Here is a 20,593-nt window from a genome sequence, read left to right on the forward strand (position 1 = left end):
ATCGCAGAGTGTCATAAGAAGGAGCTCAAAGATATGTTACATATGCATGGCCGTGAGGTGAACGATACCTGAGTCTTTGTGCGCACTCGAGGATGTGGATGATGTGCTTGCTGGAGCTATGTTGGCGACTCCTCTCATCCTCTGGAGAACATCCTCTGACAGCTAGACAGACCATGCAGAATGAATTAAAAAGACAAATTAGATGGATGGAGAGACATGAAGGCAGACCAGAGATTAAGGGTTTTCCATCCCTTGTTTTGTTTTCATGACAGCACAAACAATGGAAGTACTTGCTGCACGTTGATATGTACTTAATAACAGTTAACTGGACGACAAAGCAGATCACGCGTATTATGCAGTGACATCCCAATTAAGATGAAAATCTGTTGATCGATTGAATCATATGGGGAGTGACAGAGCACCGTCAACATGGGGGAAAAAACTGAACTAGGATGGCAAAATAACAAGAGATTAGTGCAGTCGTGCTGTAGAGTGTGTGTGTGTGCGTGTCCAGGAAAATGGGTAAACTTAGCTATACCAGAAACCACAGGAGCGAGCAGCAGTCACTGACTCACTCTTTCTATGACTCATGCCATTTGAATGAGCAGGCAGCGCCTCTCTTTTGTTTCATCTTTAAGAAACAGTTTCACGAACAAGTTCACAATCACTGTGACTGAATGCGAAGTACCACACAACTGTAAACACTTAACTAACGTCGTTTATCATTTATAATCCAGTGTTTTTTGGTTTTTTACACTTAGCTAACACACATTTGTGTGAGTATGGCTAGGTCTGACGGTGCATTCAGAATCCTCTCGGAACTTCTGCAGCTGCATGCATGCGAGTGGAATAATCAAAAATCAAAGTTAACAATAAGCTGGATGTGGTCAGAAGAATTATGTACCTGTAATCACAATGAGAGGGTGGTTAGGTAAAACCTTCTTTTTTCTTTTTTAATATTAAGTTCAAGTATATGTATGAATCAATATGACAATGTTAAAAATTATTAACTCTTAATTTTTTAGTCTTCAAATGCAACTGAGGCAGAATCATCTCGTAATTAAATAACTGCACTTAAGATGTGAAATGTATGGATTAAAATATCTGATGTTATATGTAATATTTGCAAAGCATGCACTCTTTAAACCATACAAATCTGTATTACTATTAAGGCTGCAAATAACAATTATGTTCATAATCGATAATCTCTATTAATCAAGTACTTGTGTACTTGGTCCATAAAACGTCAGAATATGTTGATCAAACCTGGAAATGATGATGTTCTCAAATGTTTGTTTTGTCCACAAACTACAATGATTTTGCAAAGAAACCAGAAAATATTCACATTTAAGAATCAGAAAATCTGGGGAAAAAATGTAATTATTGGAAAAAAATTACAATGAAACCGGTTAATCGTTATAGTCACTGAATCATTACTATTCAAGGTAGTGCACTGTTTCATTTTGGTCGCCTTTTACTGACAACACCCCTTTACTGTTGCTGCTATAACGTCCAGGTGAGGAAGGAAGTAGTCAGTACTATTACTAGTTACCCAGTGTGTTGTTATTGTGTTCTAACACACACTCTTCCCAAACCAGGGGCCTATTGCACAAAAGTAGAATTATGACTACTAAACTATGCTACTAGTGAACTAAACTATGCTAACTAATAAACTATGCAGGCTTAGTCCATTGCATGAACGCCAAACCAGGATGATAAGGCGTGGTTTGGTCAAGATAAGTGTAACTTATCCTGGTAAGTGCACATCTTTGAAGTAGACTGTGAGGTCGATCGCAGATTTACAGATGCAGAAATGGAGAAGACGTGTGAAGAGATGAAAGACTAAAAAATACGATATGATACAGTCGCTTTTAATAAGATCAGAGAAAAAGTCTGGTTGAACTGTGGACGGTCTGAATGCATAATCAGCCCAATATAAATACTTAGGGAGATTATCTGAGCAAAGTTGTTATACTTTTCTGTACTGTTCTATACTCTAAACTTAGATTCACTTAGTATTTTTCTCACTGGGTCTGTGGGAAATGTTTACAGCAATTTCCAGAATCGAATCCAGAATGTCATGTTATGTAGCATGTAAAACTCAACTGGTTTGATATAGTATATAAATTATAGATTAATTAATTACAGCCATTTAAATATGATTAACTGTGAAGTCCCTGAGCACAAAGGCTACAATAACAAAATCGATGAGGAATGTGTGTGGACAAAACGGACGCTTAAAAAGCATCCTCATTGTAAACAATATTTCAAAAGGTTATTAATTAGAGTGGGTTAATAGCATAGGCTGCAAACACATCTGCTTTACCATTGCACTGGTTACTGATGCTGACCAGTACAGAGCAAAAACCCAACATACATAAAAGCACTGGAAGGCAGCAGTGTCAATAGGCCGAGCTTCCAGGAGGTTCCAGGGGAACCTTCAGGGAACTGAAGCCTTATAGCTACGACAACCTTTGGTACCGTTACAACAGGGGGAAGTTCCTCTTGACTTGTTAATAAATACTTTATGCAGTTGACACGTTAAACATAATCATCGGAGAACGACAACACTTTCGACCAATCACCTTCTGTTAGTAACACATGGCAGCTACTGGTAAACAGTGTAATATGCGTTATTTCCAGAAAATTCAACACAGGTACATAAATAAAAATATTGCCGAATTAGTCAAAATACCCTGAATGTTTCAGGAAAACTATCGGTCATCTGTCAGACATGCTCTTTCACCGATTTGCTGGTTGAAAACCACGTCTGCAGCAAATTATGGCTGGAGTTTGGTATGAGGACCGAGGGGCATGCTTGAATAGCCTCAGGTCATCTATCCACCTGCCCCTGCATCCCTCTACAACACGCTCCTCACTTCAGCAGTCGCTTTAAAGGCTGCAGACTTAACGTCGGTTAATCCCATTCAAAAGGGACAACTTCTACCGTTTGCTGTGCAGCAACATGCTAACGCCTGGGTGTAACATTGAAGTAGGGTTAGCATGGCTTATCAAGCGCTAGCTTGATTAGCATTACCTTGACTCCACGAAGAATCCTGACTCTGTCCTCATCGTCCACACCGAACGACACTTTCCTGGTTGTACTTTCCCCCGAGCCCATGTCTGCTGGAAGCAAGTGACTGCTTTACTGAAGTCCTTTCGTAGAACAATGTCACTTACATGGAATAATGTTAGCGTCCTTCCCGATGACAGAATTTGTGACAGATGGTAATCAGTCTGGGTTGCCAGATTGGTGTTTATCCATCCCCCTCTCACGGATATTTGTAAATAAAATCACACCGCGACATATAACAAGATGGAGAAAATAACCTAAATTACTCATTAAAATAATTGTATATGCGTTTTATACGTATGTTTGGATTAAATCATATAACGGTCGTATGACCCATGAACAATTAAATAAATATATATCCACGGCCCAACCTGGCAACCCCAGGGTTACACTGAAGCCTCCTTAATTCAATTAATTCAATTATTAAAACATTTCATGGAATGCAAATACATACATAATGACAATGAATCCCTTTTTTTGCCCTTAGAAAAGAAGCAGAGACTTATAATCGAACTTTATCCACCTCATTCAATAAATAAATGCTATGAAAAAACTTACATCTGCACTTGTTAATTTTTTAATGAATACATTTTCATTTGTTTAAAGCCCCTTTGTATTAATTTGACTGTGATGTCATGATTGTTTTTATGTTTATGAATGCACAATGCAATGCTTAATAAATTAGAATAAATGTTTTTTTTCATTGATGCCTATAGCAGAGATTAAAATAAGTTAATTTAAAAAAAATTCAAAAACATTATTAGCCTTGTAAAACTTCATGTGTAGAGTAAATATAAAAAAAACTTCATACAACAGTCGATTTGCATTTTTTATTTAGAGAATGATGTGAGAGTTCCATGACGATATCAAAATGACAATAGAAAAGCTGTTTGATGGTTAATTTCAAGTCATACCCCATTGTGCAGATCGATAATTTACTTTAAATGTGATCAGATTTTCCATTTACACCAAAAAAACTATAAAGTGCAATAATCTAACAAATGGAAAATGAAAAGAGCATTAGAAAGTGCGTTACAAAAACGTGTTACCTGATATACGGTGGACATTATCAAAATTCAAAATGTATTCACACTTACAAAAACACAGATGTAGGGAGGACTAAGGTCATTTTAAGTTGTACAACCATTTTAATCAACTCTAAAAGATATAGGCTGCTGACACTCCACCTGCAGAATTATTTCCAAAGTTTATATACAGTAAGTGTCTAACTTTCCAAAGTTTAAGTTTAAGTTTTACTTTGCTAAGATGACCAAACCTTAAGTGTTGGTATACTTCCAGCTTTGGGTCCAATGGAAAGAACTGTCTAAGTGTTTTCCTTATTTAGGTTGAAGAATGTTAACCATACATACATACATACATAAATGCATATATACAGAAATGCATACATACATGCATGCATACATACATACATACATACATACATGCATACTTACATGCATACATACATACATACATACATACATACATGCATAAATGCATACATACCTGCATGCATACATGCATACATACCTGCATGCATACATGCATACATACATACATACATACATACATACATATACATGCATACATACACATACATACATACATACATACATACATGCATACATACATGCATACATGCACTACATACACATGCATACATACATACATACATACTTACATGCATACATACATACATGCATACATACATACATACATACATACCTACATGCATGCATACATGCATGCATGCATACATACATACATACATACATACATACATACATACATACATACATACACAGGGATGGGTATCATAAAACAAAGAAAATTCCAGAAAGCAAAATCACATATACTGGAACACATATACTGATTACTGACACATCAGGGAAGGCAAGGCAGGCAGAACAGCTGATTACTTTAGTCTACTATGAGAGTTTTGTGAGAATGCCATTAAATTTCATTATTAGCTTTTGTGGGAAACTACAATGACACCATTAACCCCCTGAACTAGTCCCATTGCCACTACCTGGCTTTGGTTCGGTTTGACTTAGGGTCCCCACAGTCCCAGTGCCCTCTAAAGTCTTGTGAAACAACCCCTGACTGACCGACACACTCTTCAAAAAACATCCTTAACGTGAACAACATTTTATATTTTTGTAAACCAATAATCTTATCTCATCATGCTTAAAGACAATATTCACGTTTGTATTCTATAGCATAGTAATATAAGATGGCATATGGCACAGAGCACAGATGTAATGTAGTTAATGAACTTGTAATTCATTTACTAAATATCTCTTGGGAATTATTTGGTTACCAATTCAAAAAGATATTACTTCTTACAGATATATGGCTGTAAATTAGTTGCTACTTTATGCACAATTTTGCTCTAGTCACAATACTGTATTATTGATGCTGTGATTTGGGTCATGACAGTGTGTATTTCAGTGTAGCATTTTGAAAACATTAAATGCAAAAAAAGAAATCCCAAATGGAGGAAAGTTGACTTGGTTAAAGAGATATATACATTTTATGCTTAATTGTAATAGATTACATCCCATTATGCAGTGTGATCCAGGACTCTGGTGTGTTGGAGTGAATACTGAACGCTGGGTAGACCATCTCCCTAAACACAACCCTGAAGGTGTGGAGGTGCTCCCTGCGCCCTTTAATGCTATGGAACGATAACGTCCCTTTCTCATAGTGCAACGCAACCTCAATCTTCAGCGGCTGGTGGGTAATTTCTCCCAGAGCCACATTACAGGAGGACTGGCACACCGTAAGCTTGCCGTTCTTCCACTGCAAGCGCCAGGACACAGAGTTGTGTCCCAGGCGACTGTGGTCACCACGGCGGGTGATGCTCTTGTAACACACCCCCACTGACCACATGCTGTTGGCCCCCACCTCTACAACCCACACATGCTCGCCGCTGGAGAAGCCCTGGCTGCACAGAACCTGAGGTGCACTTGTAAAACGCTCTGGGTGCTCTGGGTACGGCAGCTTGCTGGGGCTGTACTTGACTGTGCGCAGATCATTGGACAGGATCAGGCAGGGGTGAACGGTGCTAGCATTGAAGGTGAGGTCCAGGGGGCCCAGGATATTATGAAGAGAATCGAGGCAGTGGATCATTTCAGAGCGGAAGTCTTGGGTCTTGAGGCTTGTCTGGAGACGCCTGGTGTTAAACGGTGCCTTGGAGGGGGTACTGGAAGGAATGTTGCCCTCGGCAACCTTTCTCAGCGTTTCATCAATCAACATGAACCTAGAGAGAAGAGAAGAGGAGGGTTTTTTTATGTCATATAAACATGTCAGTTACATTCATTTGTACATTCAAAGCACTGTTAAATAAGTTTATCGGCTCCACACGCCTCTCTCTGTATTTCTACAGCAGTGTTACGCTGCACATGGGAAGCAATTTGTTTTGTGTGAAGACAGATGGAGGCAACAAGTAAAGCACACACTGCAGCAAACCAGTTGGAGTTTGATCAAAAATCCAAAGAAGTGCCCAGAAGTAAATTCTGCTGCTCAGAAAATATGACATTGTTTGAGCTCATGACCACTTTACACTCAATTACCCAAGAACAAGCTCATTCACATGCTGCAGGCACAGCCCAAGTCTTGCCAGGAATCAGACCACTGACTCTGTGGGCCATTCAAAGGCTGCACAAATGTACACACATACTGTATATTTACATAGAGGCTGGCAAATAATTGATAATAATACTTTTCATGGCACTCATGTAAACTAATCTCATTGAATATTCTACAAAACAAATTAACACATGTAAGTATGTTGTCTTTTGTTAAAGTAGATTTTGGAGAAAAAAGGAATTGCCTTTTATTATCATGTTGTACCTGTGTATGAACACGCATGTGTCAGTCTCACTCAGGGCCTCGTTGGCACTTCGCTGGGCATCCAGTAACTGCTGGTGGTGCTCTTCCAGTGCACCGAGTCCAAACTGCCAGCTTTTTCTGCGCTGGCCTTGCTCCTCCTTCAAAAGCACATGCAGACGCTCCCTGTACCTGAACACAACAGCAGTAGGAGGTTAAAATAGAAACCTGAATGGTGTGACCTATATTATTCAGCTTCCCTATGATTGCTATAACTTGTAAAACATCACTTTATAGAAATAGGTTCATGTGTGCTGATACATGCCAGTTATGTTTAAGTCGTTTCAGCATTTATTCCTCTAATGCTGTTTTTTTCTGTCCATGTATATTAGTTTGATAATTGCGTTTTGAAACATCTCCATGACTAATAGACTGATGCTACCTGCTGAATATAAGCAAGTTGTAGTGTAATTCTGAGCATGTTATCATGCAGTTGTTAACATGTATCTTAATGCAGTGCTCTCACAAGGTTTCTTGTACATACCATGTCGTCAAATTGTCATTCTTTGTGACTGTAAAGGGATTGAGCATTACCGGTAAGCTTAAAATGCAGTTAAACCAGATTTATCGCTTGATAATTCAGGTAGACTTTTTTTTTTTATCTACCGTTCATCAACCACTGCTCGATCCTGCTTTTCAACCTTAAGGAGGACATGCTCTCGGCGATGTGACGTCACTGAGACGCCTGCCCTTTTTTAATCGACAGATCAAAGTGGACCATGAAAGTCATTAAAAACACTTTAGATAAGGGAACACATATTCACCATTAACTAGGTGCTTACTAACATGCATAAAAGTAGCACACCAGCCCTTTATTAGTAATTATTAAGCATGTATTAACCCCTTAATCAGGTAGAATAAGGTTTTGTAGAATAAGGTGTTAATACGTGCTTAATAATTAGTATTAAAGGGCCATTATGCTATTTATGCATGTTAGTGAGCACCTAGTTAATGATGAATATGTGTTCCCTAATCTAAAGTGTTACCAAAATATGATATGAAAACATGAAAAGTGAGCAACAATCAAGTCTGAAAGTAACAAAAAAAAGAAAAAGCATATTCACTTATTATTCATTAAGAGAGGGAATTATATGAGCAGTGAAAGCAATTGCTGGGGACTGTGTTGGTCCGGTTTGTTCACAAATGATTCCCAGCAACGAAGCACATATTTGTCACCAGACTCTGACGTCAGTGAGAACCTTTCAGAATGTCAGTGCTTCAGCCAAATGGCACCACATGTTAAATGTGAAGAAAATGGTGTTAATCCGAGTGCATGTGCAGTCCATTACCTCTCCACCAGTGCAGCCATGCTGTCCATGATTGTGACCGCCCTGTTGACCACTTTGTCACCTACAGCCTCAGACGCTCCCTGCTCCTCCGCGGCCTTCTGCAGGAGGCTCTCGGTCATCAGCAGCCTGCTTGACACCACCTGCAGACGTGATGCATTTGAATGTTGAGCACATGAAGTGGAAAATCAGGAATGACTGGTTGTATACTTCTGGTAACAAGCATGAGGAAAACACACGAATGTTCTCTCACAGGCTTCCAAACATTGCCGTGATGTACGAGAAATTCAACTGTACATGTGACTTTCTGGAATGATGACACTTCTACTAAGTCACCTGGAACTAAGAAGTCGCGTCAACTTTGATCATATCAGACGATCGTCGGCATTCCTGTCATTACTCCTCTCCAGGGCACAATGGCAATGAGCCATATAGCCACCAGTCACTTTATTTAAACCACAAATATTTAATTTTCCCATGCGCGTTAAATACAGCCTCGTCAATTAATTTAAGATGGAGCAAGAGATAAGATAACTCTAATTATTATTCTTTCTTTATTTCTTTTTTGTTATATTGATTCATTTTCTATGCACTCCAGTCAAAACTCCTTAGCTCCACATACCCTGGTACATGCACTCATTTTCCTCCAAGTATTACCAGAGGAAGCCCATGTACCACTGGTGGTACCAAAACTGGAGAATCATGGTGTTAGGGTAACTTGCAATTTAATTTAACGCTTTACAATGCAAAAAAAAAGCATAGCATATGCTGCTATTGTTATATATATATATATATATATATGTTGTTATTGTGCATCAATGTCCATATTTTAAATAAAGAAATAAGTAAATATACATGTGAACAGAGAGTCTGTTGTGCATAATCGCTTCTGACTTGCTACTTTTATCTCCTTTATTCCTCCTTTATTCCTACGTGTCAGAAATAAAGTCAGTAGAACTGAACTGAATTATACTAAAGTGCATACCACCGAATGAAGTGGAAGTTAATATTAAATTATTCAGAAACATGATAAAAAGTGTGAAAAGTGTCCGTCTGAGTGTGAGTCAGGTCAACGCCAGTGACAGTAATCAAACCTTGTTACCTTGTTGCGGCTCTCCAGTGCCCGTCTCATCTCCTCCTCAGCCACACTGAAGGTGAGAACATCGTGGTCCTGGTGTTGACCCTCTATGAAGCAGGTGCTGCACAGCGAGGTCATGTCATTGGAACAAAAATACTCAAGCGGACGCTGGTGGACAGTGCAGGCTTTTATTCCCAGCTCGTTTCCCTGAGGCTCCACCAATGCATGGGTCTTGAATGACTCCTTCTCCTGGTGTCGTTGAAGGTGCCTGGAGCACAGTGACACCTCACACTTCAGGCAGGTCTTCACAGCCAGTGACTGTTCATCTATACAGTGGTCACAGAAAACCTCCATCCTCTCTGGCCTTGTGTCAGGCTGCCTGTCCAGGAGTGGTATGGCCGCTTGGTAACCCTCGATGATGCTGCAGAGTTTGAAGTTCCTCCGCAGGGAATCCACACCCAAGAACTCCTGACGACACTCTGGGCAACGCAGAAGCGTTTCACCGCACTTATCTTCAAGGTCTGTGGTCTTGCAGATGCAGGATCGACAGTAGTTGTGCCCACAGGGAAGAGCCACTGGATCCGAGTAGAACTGAAGGCAGATGGGGCAGCTCAGCTCAAAGGCCAGCTGCGCCTCTGGCTTTGATAAAGACATGCTGGAGGTGGAATGGGATGTAGCTTCTTTACTCGTCGCTCTCCTTGTAAAAACTCATTGTCCTAGCCCTCTATCTGCTCTCTTGTCTCGCCCTCTCACCTAGCAAAGTGACAGGTGAGTCTGTAGTGACAACAGGTAATACACAACTTAAACAAGGAAGTCAGCAACCCTGAACTATGTATCTGAATGGCAGGAGGTGTATCCACAATGTGTGCAGAACAATCCTTGTGTACTGGCAGAAAATGACACAAACATAGTGGCTGGTGTTGATGGTGAAAATATCCCCCACATAACAGTTTTAAACACACTTTTATAGAACCCTTCTTCAATGGGTTTTAGGTCCACGACCCATAATATTTAGTAGGATATGCAAAAAGAAATGTATCCAGTGGGAACCCACTTTTTCGGTTGACTGTAAGATTAGTCTGTAAGCTCACAAGAGTGGGTTTCTGCATGTGCTTGGATCCACGCACTGTAAATGAGGGAATCTGCTGCCGTACACAGAGTACAGTCATATGTCGCCTGTTGACTGTAAACACCGCACAAGGAAAACCCTCATCCCTCCCTGTTCCTTTGTTGCTGCTTTGTTTTATGTTTTTGGAAAGAAACCGAAGGGACATTTTCACGGCACTTTCCAGATGAAGTATTAAGGTCACCCACAGACAAAAAGTGAAATATAATATATATTATATATATATATATATGTATATATATATATATATATATATATATATATATATATATATAATTTCAAATTCAGCCATATGAAAGTGGTGACCCAAACTTTTTCCTTTGACACAACACACATGACCTCAGGTCACTACTGACCTATATATTTAAGATGTAAATATAACAAAGGCACCATTTGTCTGTACATTAGATGGAATATTTGTCATAACATGGCTATATCTGAATGGAACTGAATTTAAACTGAAGGGAACGTGTCTCACCCCAGCCCACTGACTTGTTTGTCAGCACATCTGTGCGTAACACTTTGCTCAAGACGTCTCTTGAGAATAGAGACAGCAAGAGCAACATCTGGTGGACAGGTATGGAAAACACAGCTTGGGTGAGAAGAGGGAGCCTTCGTGAAAGACTGCATGTAGCAGCCGTTCAAGATTGTTTTTCTTCTTCCTGCACATTTCATTAATTTGACATAGAGACACAACGCTCCCCTTTATCTGGGCTTGGGACCGGCACAAGGAGTACACTAGATGTGGCTCCCGTGTGTCCAATTAACAATGAGGGGCCACGCGGTTGGTGTAGTGGTTAGCAGTCTTGCCTTTGCAACCGGAACAAGGGCCTTTCTGCATGATGGTTGTTGCAATGAACTGGCAACCTGTCCAGTGCCTTTTGCCTTAAATCAGCTGAGATTGGCACCAGCGCCACCCCCCACAACCCACAGGTGGAGGATAAAGCTGTAGAGAATGAGTGAGTAAGCAATGGGGATTGAAGAAGACGAAGAATAAACGGTATAATAAAATTGAAATGCCAACATTGGGCAAGGAAGCTCAGTTCATAGAAGCGGTTGCTGGGTAGTTTGAAAGCTCAAGCAAAAACAGATGGATGTTGTGTCAACATTCTGTTGTTTCACAGTTTGCTGTCATGATGTATATACATGATTACGTCCATTTAAGTTTTCAATCATGTCACTAGTTGCAAGTGATTTTCCGTAGTTTCTCTTTTGGTTTTGCAACTAAGCTTCATGAGCTGCACCCTCTGTCAGTTTTATCCTCTGGTGATCAAATGTCTTTTGTTCCGCGTCTAGGCCACTGTGTTGTGGTTATTGGAAAGTTGAATGTTCTAATGTTTCGTGGCATCCTAAATCTTGAAGATCTTGAACATCTCGCAGACCCGGGTGACCAGTATTCCTTCTTTGTCAGCAGACAGTAAGTTTCATTTTCTGGGAATATCACTTGTGCCGAGCTATTCATTGGACAAGTACTCATCCCGCAGCTTTGAGAAAAACCCCATACATCCTATATCAAAACGTGGGATTTGATCGGGAATCTTTTCTAAACAAACTCCTGCCCACAATTTCCAACCGACACGGACAATTTTTACATAAAAATGTTGATATGGTTGTTGTCTAACCCTGTGTGTTGTTTTCATGTTCATATGCAGTTTTTCTTAAAAATCACCTAAAAGTGCAATGTCCAATGTTTTGATAATCTAAATTTCTATGGTTGTTTTTGTTGATCGTTGTTCACATTTCTCCCAGTTGAAGAACCGGTTTGGGCACCAAGCTTATTCAAAGCTGATCATCTGGCAAGCACAAGGGAGCATTGTGTGGCGACTGTTGAAGTTAACAGACCAACTGATGAGCCAGAGTCATCTGTGAAAAAATGGAGCCATCTGAAGCAGGTGAGTAATAACTTACTATTAGGTTTATTTTCCTTTTTTCTAGCATTAGTTATTTAGTGCATTTAAACATTTGGGTACAAACAAGAGCTAGAAGTAAGTAAGTGCTTCAAGCAAGCCAAACTATAAAGTGCTAGTCATAAGTGCTTGCCTTTTTTTTTTCGTCGTCTTAGTCGAAACCACTTTTTAACTCTTCAATTTTTAAAAAACATGCTATATTCATTTTAACTGGTAAGTTAAATATAAATATATATATATATATATTCATATGCAATCATGTTCCGGGTACAGATCCGGCACCAACTGCCTTTTCCCGCAATTTTGCAAATCAGCCAGTCAGAGGTAACTAGGGCGGGTGCTTGGCTGATGTGAGGAATGAGAGGTGTGGCGTGAGTGCGTGTGAAAAGCACCAGGTTTATAATGAAACAGGGAACAGGTTTATCATGAAAAGCGCTTTTTGTTAAAACTGAAATTTATCCACATCATAACGAGATTTTTGTCAACGCTGTCTGACACACAACAAAAACCATGTTATTTTAATATAATTAATTCAACAAGCGTGTTATTGTGTGTAAATATCTAATAATAGTTTTCCATACCAGTCACATGCATTCTTTATGAAAAGACAAAAATCTTCATCTTACAGTGTTGACGAACTGATAGTGATTACAAAATGTATATTTGTTAACTTCAGAAATAAACACTTTTGCAGTTTGACACTGACCTCTTGCTGACAGCTACATTTCTACACGTTTAGGTGAACCGGGGCTGGTCTTTTAACCAATTACAGTGAAATTGTACAAATATACATGAAATTAATTTCTTCTTTTAATAATAATGAATGTTGCAAACTATGACTTTTCAGTGTAGGACATGTTTTGTCCTTTTTCTCAAGAATCACTCACAGGTCATGGATTATGGCATATTTTGATGATTTGTCAATTTCTCTTCTTCAGATGCACTGATCCATAAGACACCACCTGTTGAAGAGGACCATGGTGAGGATAACAGGTGAGGGAAAGTCACCAAGTGATTCTCAGGACATAGTATAAAAGTAAATCTTACCACATTACACACTTTAGTATGTGTCCCTTTCTTAACCTGGAGAACACAGGGCATTAAAGCTGCTTTTTTTCTATGTTAAAATGTAAATATAGAGGAAATAAGAATGTGCAAGATAGAGTGCCTTAGATCCTTTTTTCAACACAACCTAGACAATGAGGTAATTAAAATTGTTATTTTCATTTTCACTGAGCAAAAAGTACTCGCATTTTTTTTCAAATTGGATGGAATCTGAGAAATTTGGAAACACGTCACAGTTCAAAGTTAGTGTGGCTCGTTTTTATGAGCAATAATAAAATAAAAATGTAGTCAATTTAGTGACTTCTGCACAATAATTGCTACTTTAGATCACCACTAAGAAGTCACTCAACGTTGCGAAAACAGAAAAAGCCTGAATATGTGACCTATGAACACAAACCCCCAGGATGTCCATATGAGGAGTCGTGTATTATTCCCACAACAATTCACTAAGGGTTAAAAATGTGTTTAACATTTAATATTAATAACTGAACACAATGTTTTATTGCAGAAATGTCTCACTGCCCTCCTGTGCCTCCTCAAGTAAGTAAAGTGTACATACTAACATAACATTATAATACACACTGTTTGGGCTTTAACACAAACTAGGTAAAAATCAAGTCCTGAACAATGTCTTATATGTCCTTAACAATATTGACTCATCCTGCGATCTAAAGCAGTAATAGAACAACGTCATAGTTTTTGTGCTTAGAAAACATAGAATGTCCGTCACTGTTTTAGCACATCAAAAACCAGACAGTCCGTGCACGTGGACGTCATGAAGAATGGACTCGGGTTAGAATCATTTTAGATTGTGTGACATTGTACTTGGTGAGAGATTATTATAAATTCATCTCTCACCAAGTTTTAAAAGTCTATTTCACAAAAATACTTCATATTTTGATGATTTCTCTTCTTCAGATGTGCTGATCCAAAAGACACCACCTGTTGAAGAGGACCATGGTGAGGAGAACAGGTGAGGGAAAGTAACCAGGTGATTCTCAGGACATAGTATAAAAGTAAATCTTACCACATATTACACACTTTACGTGTCCCTTTCTTAACCCATAGAACACAGAGCATTAAAGCTGCTTTTTTTCCATTTCTATGTGTTACATCCCTGGCTTTGGCTCGGGGGAGAAGGGGACAAACAAATAAAAATAATGACCCAGGAGAGGAAGAAGAAGGGCAACACAGGCAGTTAAGGATTCAAAACAAATAAAGTAACACCACTTTATGTTAAAGTAAATACGGTTAATGTTAATGTTAAAGAAACTTAAAGCGCTGGTCTCCAAACAAAAAAAGAACAAAAGAACCAGGTTACTACACATGAAAACTGGAAGGAGAAAACATACAACACACTACAGCAAGGTAAATGCCCTCCTAAAAACACCCTCCTTTCCACAGAAAGGAGTAACACAACTGTCCCCGTCTCACCAAACTGCAGCAGCTCTGCTCAGCTCACCAAGAGAGGCCGAAGAGGCATTTCACCCTCCTTTTATTCCCCTCCACTGATTGCTAACCCAAGACTCCTGTGTGCAGGGCAGGGGGTGGAGAGTCAATCTGGGGACAGAACAGACACACCCACACAGACACACCCACACCCACACAGATGTACCACACAAGTACTAAGGCTGTAACATGTTAAAATGTTAATACAGAGGCTATAAGAATGTGCAAGATAGAGTGCACATTTAGATCAATTTTCCAGCACAACCTAGACAATCTGAGGATATTCAAAATTTTTTTCATTTTCACCAACTTTATATGCACACCTGAACAAAAACTAAAAAAAATTTCAGATTGGATGGAATTTGTGAAATTTGGAAACATGTCACAATTCAAAGTTGGTGTGGCTCTTTTTTATGAGCAATAATAAAATAGAAATAGTAAATTTAGTGACTTCTGCACAATAATTGCTACTTTAGATCACCACTAAGAATGTGATACAAAAAGAATCATAACTGTCACTCAACAATGGTTATTCCCACGACATTTCACCAAGAGTGCACCTGCAGCACAGGTCCACACAGTGTGAGCAATAAGGGTTAAAAATGTGTTTAACATTTAATATTAATAACTGAACACAATCTTTTATTGCAGAAATGTCTCACTGCCCTCCTGTGCCTCCTCAAGTAAGTAAAGTGTACATACCTACATAACATTATAATACACACTGTTTGGGCTGTGTTAACACAAACTGGGTAAAAGTCAAGTCCTGAACAATGTCTTATATGTCCTTAACAAACAATATTGACTCGTCCTGCGATCTAAAGCAGTAATAGAACAACAATGTCATAGTTTTTGTGCTTTGAAAACATAGAATATCCGTCACTGTTTTAGCACATCAAAAACCAGACAGTCCCTGCACGTGGACGTCATGAAGAATGGACTCCGGTTAGAATCATTTTTGATTGTGTGACATTGTTGCTGTTGCCTAAACTAAATCACTTCCTGTGTGCAGCATGGGAATGTCACTGTCTGAGTCTAGTGGAGTTGAGAGGCTAAATCAGTGCTGTGCTGACTCATGTGGCATTACGGGTGTTTGAATGGAATAGACAATATGCAACAATGTGCATATGGAGGAACTGACATGTTACATATTTTAACCTTGTATACTTTGGTTCATCCTCAGCGTTTGCATCAGCTGTTGCCACCTTTTTCATCGGGCTGTTTTATGGAGCAGCAGGAGGTCTGCTGCTGGGAACAACAGCAGTTGTTGTGGCTCAGTCCCTGGAGCTTCTGGCTGACAGCAGGCTGCTCATGGACCAGTTAGAAAACTACATACATGATCCAAACTCTACAAACTTTTTGTCAAAGCAAGAAAATGAACATTTCAAAAGGTCAAACACCTACATTCAAATGGGTCACATTCACATATCCCTTTTCGCACTATTGTTTGGCTTGTTTTCCTCAATCATTTCATTACCTATAGGAATCTTCATTGGTTTTTCAACATATGCTCTGGTGATTAAAGTAAACGGTGAAGCAGCGATAGGAAAGGCCCTAACTTTGGCTGGGACAGTGTGTCTGAGCAGTGTCACTGCTATTGGATTCACTCTGGGTTTGGCTTTCGAGAGTTTTCTATCATTCACTTTAAATGTTAGGTTATTCATCTGGTTTCATATTTTAGCAATGGCTGTAATTGGAGCACTAGCAGCACTAGCAATGGTTCTATCAATCAACCAGTTCAAATTAAGTCATTCTTTGTTGAAACTCAAAGATTGGCTTTTGACACCTATTGCTGCATTCCCTATTTTTGATAACTGGAGGTTTATTCTTGCAAACACATTATTTTCTATATATCTAAATCTAAAGAATCTTCAAGAAGCATTTCTTCCCAAACAAGCCACTGTAACTATCCCACTAATGTTGATCATAGCTACTGCCTTTAACATGGCAGGGCAGCCAATAATAACCTTACAGTTGCCAACATCCACAAATTCAAGCAGTGTTACATCTGAGGCCATCTTTATTGGCATTTTAACTTCTCAGCTGTTGACCGTGACTGTAGGAATGTCATTATTTTTGTCGTGGCACAGGAGTGGAGCAGGTAGAATCTGTGCTACTGCAGCTGGTTCTGGTGCTGCAGTTTTAAGTATTATAAAGTGGGCTCTACCTGCTCTGGGTCCAGGTGCCTCTATAGGAGCAGTGATGGGGGTGACAGGAGCAGTAGGGGTGTCACTTTCTGCAGCAGCAACAGCAACAGATCACTATGGTAAATTAATAGACAGATATGGATTGGTAGGAAGGTTGGGAGTGGTAATGGGAGCAGGTGTAGGAGCTTTTCTAACCTCATGTGCCCACAGTGGGCTGTCAGGAGTGTTCATGGGACTGTGTGCAGCTACGATTCCTGTTGGACCCTATCTTAAACAGGTGTTTTTTTTCCTTCTGCGTAAATGTCCTCAACGCATATGTGAAATGTCTATCTTTTTATATCTGTATTGCCGCCTTATCTTCGTTATAGTCTACACCTTCACCCATAAGTCATTGTGCCCATTTACCCGCAGAGTACAGTCAGTTACATTCTTATTATTGTGTGTCAGTATTATTCCTGTTGGATTCTGTCTGCAATGCCTGCACTCACGTTTTTACTTAACAGTAATGGTTCTTGCATCTTGGGCACTCCTGATACCACTTGACACCAGCATTTATGACTTAGTGTTTGACGTAGATTTGATAGAAGCTTTTTATGGCCCTGCAGTGATATATCCATCGCTACTTTTCGTAACTGTAATGATGACCTCCTCATTGTCATTTATGAAATACAGGGGTGCTGCTATTGCTGGTGTTATCATGTAATAATCATACAAGTTTTGTCATTATAACAGCCTTCCCCTTACATAGATGTTTTAATAATTGTTTTTTTGTTGATGTGCTCTGTTTCAATCTGCATCTTCTCCACTCCTGTCAGTCCTGGGGGACACAGAGATCTCTACAGACATTTCCCCCATAGACTTCGTATCGAAAATGGACAGTTTCCTCTGTAAAGTGGATACTCTGGGAAAATGAGCCTAATTCTCACTTGATTTATAACATTAGTTATATTAGACTTAATATATTCAGGTCTTTTGCGAAATTATGTTCCCATTAAGTGGAAAATTGATAATAAACTACAGCACATATGTGCGGAGCGGAGACGTGTACATATATATATATATATATATATATACATATATATATATATACTTATATACATATATTTGTATTTATGGAAGTGTGGAAGTTCCAACTTTATGGTATCCAGCTTTTCTGAGACTGTAGTTAAGGAGCCAAAAACAGCGTTGATGGAGGCACATTCATGGTTGTTACATACATTTTTATGATATAACATAATTTATAGAATTAGGGAATAAAAGGGTTTACTCTGCATGGCTGCTGACCTTTACTGTTACTTATGTTACATACTTACATTAGAAACCATGGGCAGATCAGACACTGGTGAGCATCCTTTAAGTCTGATATATTATACAGATCTAAAGATCCGGCTTCAAAGCCAAATTGCTATGTCTAGCAGATCTGAATGAGCTTTCCTTCTGAACAACCACAAAGTCCTCAGGTGCCTGCGTAAAGCCGACAAACTAATGGTAATACCATCTATATGACGTAAGGACAGGACTATCTTCCAGTGTCTTAAACCCAGATCAAAGTAAAACTTGAATAAACTAAACAAGCCGTCCATGTTGTTATAAATCAAACTCTCAATAAAGGAATGAATGTGTTTGTTTCAAATGTGCTATAAACTCAGAAAAAAAAACTAAAAACAAACCAACATTTTTTTCAAGTTAATTCAATGCGCTTCCGTACCTGTCTTATCTTTTGAACATTCAATAAACATATAATATAAATACTGTATATTTAAAAAACAAACAGATCATGACAAAACTTCTATGGTTAATAAATTCTTCTCACAATAACACAATATATATATTAATATATATCACAAGTCTCCAAAAGGAGTAAAAGTGAATATCTCTGATAAATACATGTGAAAACTCAGTTGAGGAATTGGACTTCAGCACCACCTGCTGGTTGTGAACAGGAATCCTCAAATTACATCACAGCCATCAGGGGACTGTGGAATAACAATACTGGTGACTTACCAACTCTTCAAGGACAATAATTCTCCATATCAATGCAATGACTTAAAAAGATTACACACATCATTTTGAATTTGTTGGTTGAGCAAATCATCGTAGAACAGAAAACAAATAAACACTAAAACACTAGAAATTGAACAATTAATGGCCTAACCCTAACTAACCAAATAATGGCTTGCACTCAGTTCAATAAGGAAAAAAATACATCCAACATTAGGTATTATTGTATAAAAGGTAGAAAAGAAAAATGTATACATCGTCAATACTGCTGTACAGTGGTTCGTGTAGAGAGTAAACAACAAAGGTGCGCTAACAGACCCAGTGTTGATGGCTCTGACCTGTGACCTCTATTCTATTCTATTCTATTCAATTCTACTCTAAAGCAGAGCTAAAGTCAACAAACGATAGCCTAGCAGCACAGTGACAATATGAACTAGGCCATTGAGTGCGTCATCTCTGCCTCTATACTGTCTGTGCATTTGAACAACAAAGGTTTTCATCTCATCTGCATCAGTCAGCCAATAAAAGTGTAGTATGCTCTTTGACCTGAGCTCTAACAGTGCTCACGACTGGCTGTTCTCAATTGAAAATCAATTAAAAAAACGCATCTGGGATGTACAATTCACACCACCAGTGGAACACATCACTGTGTTACCTAGCGCTTTGCATAACATACTGTACAGTATTTAGATAATTGCATGCAGAGACTCACAATAAAAACTTAAAACACACAAACATGATTAACATTGTTCCGTTGATCTCAACAAGATCACGTCTGAAATTCATATATGGCCCTAATCGCTTCCATTAATGACAAGGTCATTGTGATAGATTACAAACAACAGCGCTGCATATAGCACTGCAGGGTGACACAACGGTTGTATAAAATGTGCCTGAAACAGTGAGTCATAAATACTGGTGTCGAATACCATCAGGAGTGCACTGGACAAAATAACCAATAGTATTGAGTGAAAACGTGAGACCACGCCTTCAAGACTGAATCCAAGAGGAATCATACATGAACACAATACTAAGAAAGTAACTGAGTATGCTGGGGACAGTGACTCATAGGTGTAGGTGACTATAATGAGGATAAGGCGGCAAGTCAGATATAAAATGATAAATGTTGAACAGATGCGGTGACATTTCCGCAGAGGGAACAAATCCACCTGTTTAAGATGGAGTCCAACAGAAATCGTAGCTGCACACAGTCCCATGAACACTCCTGACAGCCCACTGTGGGCACATGAGGTTAGAAAAGCTCCTACACCTGCTCCCACTGCCACTGCCAACCTTCCTACCAATCCGTATCTGTCTATTAATTTACCATAGTGATCTGTTGCTGTTGCTGCTGCAGAAAGTGACACCCCTACTGCTCCTGTCACCCCCATCACTGCTCCTATAGCAGGACCTGGACCCAGAGCAGGTACAGCCCACTTTATAATACTTAAAACTGCAGCACCAGAACCAGCTGCAGTAGCACAGATTCTACCTGCTCCAGTCCTGTGCCACGACAAAAATAATGACATTCCTACAGTCACATTCAACAGCTGAGAAGTTAAAATGCCAA

General features: G+C 39.2%; 3 protein-coding genes across 6 annotated transcripts in view; 1 reads left to right on the top strand and 2 right to left on the bottom strand.

Annotated features, from left to right (window-relative positions):
• chchd6a (coiled-coil-helix-coiled-coil-helix domain containing 6a) overlaps positions 1 to 3,243 on the bottom strand; it is a 59,060-nt gene extending 55,817 nt beyond the window's left edge. For both annotated transcript variants that reach the window (XM_044039145.1, XM_044039144.1), the window contains exons 1-2: positions 3,038 to 3,243; positions 69 to 162 (exon numbers count right to left, since the gene is read on the bottom strand). In XM_044039145.1, the coding sequence (XP_043895080.1) occupies positions 69 to 162; positions 3,038 to 3,121 (178 nt within the window). In that variant the 5' untranslated portion in view covers positions 3,122 to 3,243. The remainder of the gene's footprint in view (positions 1 to 68; positions 163 to 3,037) is intronic.
• Positions 3,244 to 4,856: 1,613 nt separating this feature from the next.
• On the bottom strand, positions 4,857 to 10,111 carry LOC122776762 (E3 ubiquitin/ISG15 ligase TRIM25-like). Its single transcript, XM_044037456.1, has 4 exons — positions 9,353 to 10,111; positions 8,254 to 8,393; positions 6,929 to 7,096; positions 4,857 to 6,335 (listed from the first exon to the last, which is right to left on the bottom strand). Exons 1-4 carry the CDS (start codon positions 9,980 to 9,982, stop codon positions 5,627 to 5,629), a joined length of 1,647 nt encoding a protein of 548 aa, XP_043893391.1. The 5' UTR covers positions 9,983 to 10,111; the 3' UTR covers positions 4,857 to 5,626.
• A 1,698-nt stretch (positions 10,112 to 11,809) lies between these two features.
• Positions 11,810 to 18,601, top strand: LOC122776771. Of its 3 annotated transcripts, XM_044037470.1 has the most exons (7): positions 11,810 to 11,871; positions 12,204 to 12,346; positions 13,300 to 13,354; positions 13,935 to 13,966; positions 14,345 to 14,399; positions 15,527 to 15,558; positions 16,059 to 18,601. In XM_044037470.1, exons 2-7 carry the CDS (start codon positions 12,328 to 12,330, stop codon positions 17,723 to 17,725), a joined length of 1,860 nt encoding a protein of 619 aa, XP_043893405.1. In that variant the 5' UTR covers positions 11,810 to 11,871; positions 12,204 to 12,327; the 3' UTR covers positions 17,726 to 18,601. The 3 variants fall into 3 exon arrangements, with proteins under 3 accessions (XP_043893405.1, XP_043893406.1, XP_043893407.1); XM_044037471.1 differs by lacking the exons at positions 14,345 to 14,399; positions 15,527 to 15,558; XM_044037472.1 differs by lacking the exons at positions 13,935 to 13,966; positions 14,345 to 14,399.
• Positions 18,602 to 20,593: the final 1,992 nt, after the last annotated feature.

The sequence above is a fragment of the Solea senegalensis genome, linkage group LG11, assembly GCF_019176455.1.
Source record: "Solea senegalensis isolate Sse05_10M linkage group LG11, IFAPA_SoseM_1, whole genome shotgun sequence".
Lineage (NCBI taxonomy): Eukaryota > Metazoa > Chordata > Actinopteri > Pleuronectiformes > Soleidae > Solea > Solea senegalensis.